Here is a 5,809-nt window from a genome sequence, read left to right as displayed (position 1 = left end):
GCATCTTTGCAATTCACCAACAGAATCGTATTGCATTTCTGCATTGATACTATGGTTTCATAAAGTGACAAAACACAGAACATGTTGTAGACTCTTGACCATTATATCTCATTTCATCTTTAAATAGCTTTGTCATCATAGCCAGATCATTTCTTAGTTTCCCTTTTATTGAAGAGTTATTAGCAATACAGTGGGTGGGCAGCCTGCAGTTTCATCATCTGCATATCCATATGATTTCACTGCAGTTCTTCAGTCTTCCTTCTCATCGCCATGCGTGATGATGTAACATAAGGATTTGTAGTCAATGTTTCCAGCCACATCTATGGGAGCTAAAGCAAACATTTGTTCCACCTAAAAAAGAATCAACGCAAGCAAGGGTAAGAATGTGGTGTCATAGCTAACCAAGCCAAGTTTGCATATCATGGTGAGTTTTGCATTTGAATAATTGGGCTGTCCCTTTCCCACCAAAGTTCCACCACCTTGATTCACATGATTAAAAGAATGCCATTTTCCAACTTGAGTAAAGGTCTGGCATTCAAAGTTTTGTGGATAAAAGCTCGTTAACATGGTTTGGCTTCCAAAACAGACGTTGAAATCATAGAGGAAGGGACTGTGTTTCTTCCACCAGTCTGACAAGTTTGAAAATTTAGCCATGTTAAAACATTTGCCTCTGAACAGTCATTCAAATGTATTAAGAGATGGATAGTGATTCTTCACCTGGAGCCCATTCACATTGCATAGTTATGGTGCTGTTATTCCATTTTAACTACTATGTCTACATCCCATGGAATTATGGGATTGCATTTTGAGGAGGCACTAAATCTCTCTGGCTGAGAATTGTAAATGCTCCTCCCTAAACCAGTGACATAGACTCAAGTCGACTGACTCAGGCTCAAGTCGGACTCGAGTTGCTTCAATAATTCAACTTGGATTCAACTCCCACTAAATGATGCACTGACTTGACTCACAGATTGTATATTTTTAGTGACCGACTTGTTGGTTTAACTTCATCCAGAAATGCTATGCAACAGAAAATGGTTTACCTCCTTCGAATGCTTCCATCTCACTCCTTTTTGCCTACTGATCGCATGATGGAAGTGGTACTTTATGTTTGCCATACAAGAAGCCCTTGCCTCCTGTAGATCCCTGACTCAAGCCCACTGCCTAATAGATTTGCTATTCCTCTCCATGTTCTGGTGGCAAGCCTTGCCTGCTGCTCCTAGAAAAGGTTTTGAAGGCTTCTCCATTGTGCAATGAGGGCGGATTTCATATTTCTAAAATGTAATCTTAATAACTTGCTTATGTTCATTTAATTCTTTAACCTAACTTTGTGCAGGTCTTCTTGAATTTCTAGTTACTGAAACTACACACACACTCCCCTACTACCTCCTTTTTTCTGTCAGATTTGGCTCCCAGACTTGAGACTCAACTTCAGACATGACTTGAAAATATCTAGCAAGCACAGACTCAACTTGAGATGTGAAGGTGGAGAACTGAGACTTGGAGTAAAAGACTTGAATACGTCCCAGGTTTCTAATCCCAGGTTTCCATAGGATGGAACTAGTGCAGTCAGTGGAATAATAGTGCTACGATTCTGTAGTGTGGATGGCCACCGAGTCTTTTAAGTTTCAAAACACAGTCATATATAGCTCCAAACATTATGCCTATGTCATAATGAAGAAGATGCTTGCTAAGGAGCGATTTCAATTTAAGGAGGGCGGAGGTGAAACTTTCTATATGGTGCTACATCAAGACATTGCCTCACCTCTTCAGAAGAGAACTTGTCTGCCTGTGTCATCAGGAGCTGTTTAAATCTGGAAGCCAAGGTTTGAAAGAAATTAAATCATGTTGGACAGACAAACCACCAAGACCGTTCTTTTTTTACACAAATTATTGTATTACAAAGCTTCAGTGATTGTGGGGAGGGGGAAAAAAAACATAACCCAGGAGGTTGATAGTATTTTTGAACTTACTCATCTTTGTTCACATAACCACTTGCGTTAGGGTCAAAGAGCTTGAAGGCAGCAAGGATAGTGTCTTCTGGGTCAGTACCTATGGAAGAGATGAACTGTTCATCTTATACTACAGCAATTCTCATACTTTGGGTGAGAGACCCAATGGGAGGCAGAGGAGCAGGCAACATGAAGATGGGAATTGGTGGTGCTAAATTGGGAACTCTCTTCTGTAATGTAGGACACAAGGCCATCTAATCCAAGGCAAGAGGTGGGTCCTGTGTCTGTGGGAGAAGTTCCACCTTCAGGGGTAAACAGAAAAGGTTACTAAAGACAGAGAGGAATTGGTTGAAGGTTTCTGCTTTGTACAAGTTGTGGGGGAGTTATTAGTGGAAGATATCGAAAAGTATGGGCAACAACACAGTGCTGATGGTTTAATGACCAAAGTCCTTGGCCATGGTAGCACCAACTTACCACTCAGTTTCTCCCCAAAGAGTGTTAAGAAGACAGTGAAGTTAATAGGCCCTTTCCCTTCCTTCAGCATCTCTTCCAGCTCCTCATCCTTCACATTCATTTTCCCTATAGAGAAAAAACAGGGGCCCCATAAAATCTATTTCTAAGTAGATGCATCTTTCAATATTGCTCGCCATTGCCTTTGATCAACTGAACATCACTGTCGCCTGCATTCAGTATACAAACTTCTCTGATATCATGGGATCTTGCACTCTTCCCAGAACAGCAAAAGGTTCAAGCCTAGTCCTTACCATTTAAGGTCAAAATTACATATCTAGTACTATGTGTAGCGAGAAGAACTTGTGCCGCCAAGTGGTAGAAGCATATAGTACAGACTGTCCGAAAAAAACCCATCCATGCAAACTGCATGCATTTTTTAAAAAACTGTTGGAATAAATTAAGGAACAAAAAGAGATATTATGTTTTAGACTAATTTTCCTGTGCTGGAAAAGAGAAATTATGACCAAAATTAAGAACATTGGGGCTCAACCATCTTTGGGGTGAAGGACAAAACAAGATCTCTCACCCAACTACTCACATACTGTGCTGGTATCCCAGAACTGAAATCTCAGTTGTTAGTTTGCATTAGACTAGACAGACCGAATCACTTGGAAGTGAACACTTATATAAATACATTGACACAATAGTTCTACTTTTTAAAGTTCTACTTTAATTGAGACTAACAATTAGATATAGGTCACTGCAATTGCATTTTCTATATTACTGATATTACGCAGTGTCCCACAGCATGGCTTTCTTACTGCATCCTATAACACCACCATTCCTTCAATCCTCCTTTTGGTTAACACTCTATCTGAAGAAGAGATTATTGCTAACTATTCTGTATGCTCTTGATGTTTTGATGATTTGATTCAAACTGAACAATGCAGCTTCAACATTTTAAAAAGCAATAGGACCATTCACTTTATGGCTTTATTTTCTTGGCTTTTTTTTTCATTGCAAAATCAAGATCCATAGCAGTGCTTTACAATTTTTTAACCATACTCTGATGTGACTCAGCCATATATGTCCTGGTTTTAATCTGTGAGATTTTGAAAGGCATGCAGATCTCATTGGATGTGGACAATAGGTTCATAGACACAGTTCCAGAAATACATGTCCATAAATATCCTCCAGTAGGATCTACAAGTCAGTCTCATTCCCTCCCCATGATAATGGGATTGACACATGGACCAGCCAACCCCCCGGATGTCCAGGCTCCGTAAAGTGTGCATGACGTTTGGGATCTCAGCAGCACACCATCCACATTAAGAAAGATAAGCTTTCCCCCCATTCTTCTTTGTGTGGTGGACTGGTGTTATCAAAAATCCAGAGCTGAAGTGCTCACAGAGCCAAAAGTAAAATAACCACTACATCATCTGTAGCTGTTCTTCAGATAAGCAGATTCTTTTTTCCTTGCTGCATTCCAGTTACAAAGGTCACTGTGAATTTTGCATTTGGCTCCTCTTGGTTGGTGCCATAATGGAGAGAGGGACCAAGAACTCAGAAGAACCATAACTGCCTATGTTTTTCATGAAGACAATTCCAGGTTTGGTGTCATACCCTCCAACTGCCCCCATTTGGCACAGTCAGTCCCAGTTAATCTTCTGTTGTCCTGCTTTTTCAGCTGCTTTTAAAATGTCTCAGTGTCTTTGTTCTCCTTGCACTTTCCCCCTTTGTCTTCAGATTATTTCAATACCTGCAGAGCTCTAAGTGCAAAAGCAGTTTTCACTCAATTTACTTGTCAGGGGGAGAAGAGAGAAGAAGGCAGAATCTTGCCCTTCCAAATAGGCTCAGGCACAAAGTGCTGCAGCCTTTCTTAGCTTGTCTGTTCTTCCTCATTAACAACATTTGCCCTTTTGCCCATACTTGTGACCAGGGGTGTGCTAGTAAATTTCAAAGGGTTGGCATTCCACATCAAAGTCCTTATCACCACAGCCCCAATGAAAGTCTGCACTTCCCACTCCCTAGTGATGCCCCTGACTACTTGGTACTGTTTTTCTTTTGCCTGCTAGTTGCGTGAGAAACACCTGAGCTTGTGCAAAGCTTGGTTTAGTAATGAAGAGAGTCACTTACCAAGTTGCCCATAAGTCTCTCTCAAGTCTGATTTACCAATAATTCCATCGCGGTTCTGGTCAATGCAGCTGAAGGCCTTGGGGAGAAATGGACCAATTTAATCCTGCTCTTTCTTGACTATAATTTCTTTGTACCACTGTATGGTTATACAAGTATCCTCCCTGCCCCATCTACTCCTGAAGAAGCACATCTTCCAAGATGCCTTAAGATAGCTTTGAAATTGTCAATAATAATAATAATAATAGACAATATTCTTCATCACCACAGTGTAGTGTTAAATAACTAACAGCCAGTGGAGTTATGTTCTGCTTACATTATGCAGTCTGTATACTTGATATCATTGTATCAGAATCTTTGCAAATCAATGTTTAAGCATTCTGCTTGCTCCGCAATGGGGCCTGCAGGATGTGCAGCAGCCCATTGCAGATCATGTACCTCTCTCCTATTATGCATCAATATATGTTCCACAGGTGGACCTCCACTTCTGTCCCTCTTAGTTGGATTCAGCTACTGCACAATGTTGAATAAAATACTCCATTTGAGTAATGCATCTTATGTCTGTGTATGTCACTAAGAGGATCCCATCCATTGAGAACCAACTTTTGGCAAAGTCATTCCTCAAATACAGATCAGCACCAGTTTGAACTGATAGTCTTGGTTTCATAGGAAACCAGGCCAGGGGCCCAGATCCCTGCCTCACCTCCTTGAACTCCTGGATCTGTGACTGCTCAAACATGGAGAAGACATTGGAGGATCCCCTCTGGGCCCGCTTTGCAGCAGCTTTCCTTTGAGTCCCAGCTTTCCTGCTAGCCTGAAAGTAAAGGAACCAATTATAGGAGAAAAGATTCTAGTATCCTGCAGCCAGGATTTAAAAAGAAATCTGTTTTTTTTTAACATAAATATTTAGGTTTTAAAAACTGACAAAGAAAACACTGTAAATCTGTATATGTAACTCTTGCTGTCATCAATTGGTCTTATTTTCTGCTTTGTGTCACATTTACTCAGAAATACGTTTCACTGTGGTGAGTAACATTTAGACTGGAGGGTAGTCACAACTCCAGATGAAATATGCCCGACACAACAGTCGCCATGCCCAACACTGATCATGGATCACCAAACATGTAGGTTGAAACTGGCAGTTGATTTAGCTCCGGTGGTGTAGGCAAACTCAACATAAGGATTCCTTTATGTCTGTATTGAGTTGCTGTGTGCATTGTCTTCATTCATCCTGTCACAGGGTATCCTACATTGCGTTCTTAATGTGCTTG

The 5,809-nt window shown here is 40.8% G+C and overlaps 1 protein-coding gene across 1 annotated transcript; it reads right to left on the bottom strand.

Annotated features, from left to right (window-relative positions):
* Window positions 1-249: 249 nt before the first annotated feature.
* On the bottom strand, window positions 250-5,542 carry MYL7 (myosin light chain 7). The gene is made up of 7 exons (XM_089537578.1): window positions 5,464-5,542; window positions 5,242-5,352; window positions 4,542-4,617; window positions 2,427-2,531; window positions 1,974-2,052; window positions 1,766-1,814; window positions 250-351 (listed from the first exon to the last, which is right to left on the bottom strand). The coding sequence occupies exons 2-7, from the start codon at window positions 5,275-5,277 to the stop codon at window positions 250-252; spliced, it is 447 nt and encodes a 148-aa protein (XP_089393704.1). The 5' UTR covers window positions 5,278-5,352; window positions 5,464-5,542.
* Window positions 5,543-5,809: the final 267 nt, after the last annotated feature.

This window comes from Sceloporus occidentalis, unplaced genomic scaffold (assembly GCF_023333645.1).
Source record: "Sceloporus occidentalis isolate IW3139 unplaced genomic scaffold, rSceOcc1.0.p SCAF_9, whole genome shotgun sequence".
In the NCBI taxonomy this organism is placed as follows: Eukaryota; Metazoa; Chordata; class Lepidosauria; order Squamata; family Phrynosomatidae; genus Sceloporus; species Sceloporus occidentalis.
Note: the sequence above shows the minus strand (reverse complement) of the source record. Positions and strands in the feature narration are given on the sequence as shown.

What these genes read in the sequence shown, in the direction of transcription:
- MYL7 (XM_089537578.1), bottom strand. Translation starts at nt 5,277, where the DNA reads ATGTTTGAGCAGTCACAGATCCAGGAGTTCAAGGAG. An exon ending in AGATCCAGGAGTTCAAGGAG is followed by an intron (nt 4,618 to 5,241) that starts GTGAGGCAGGGA and finishes TTTCTCCCCAAG; the next exon opens with GCCTTCAGCTGCATTGACCA. An exon ending in ACAAGTTCTCTTCTGAAGAG is followed by an intron (nt 352 to 1,765) that starts GTGAGGCAATGT and finishes ATTCTTTTTTAG; the next exon opens with GTGGAACAAATGTTTGCTTT.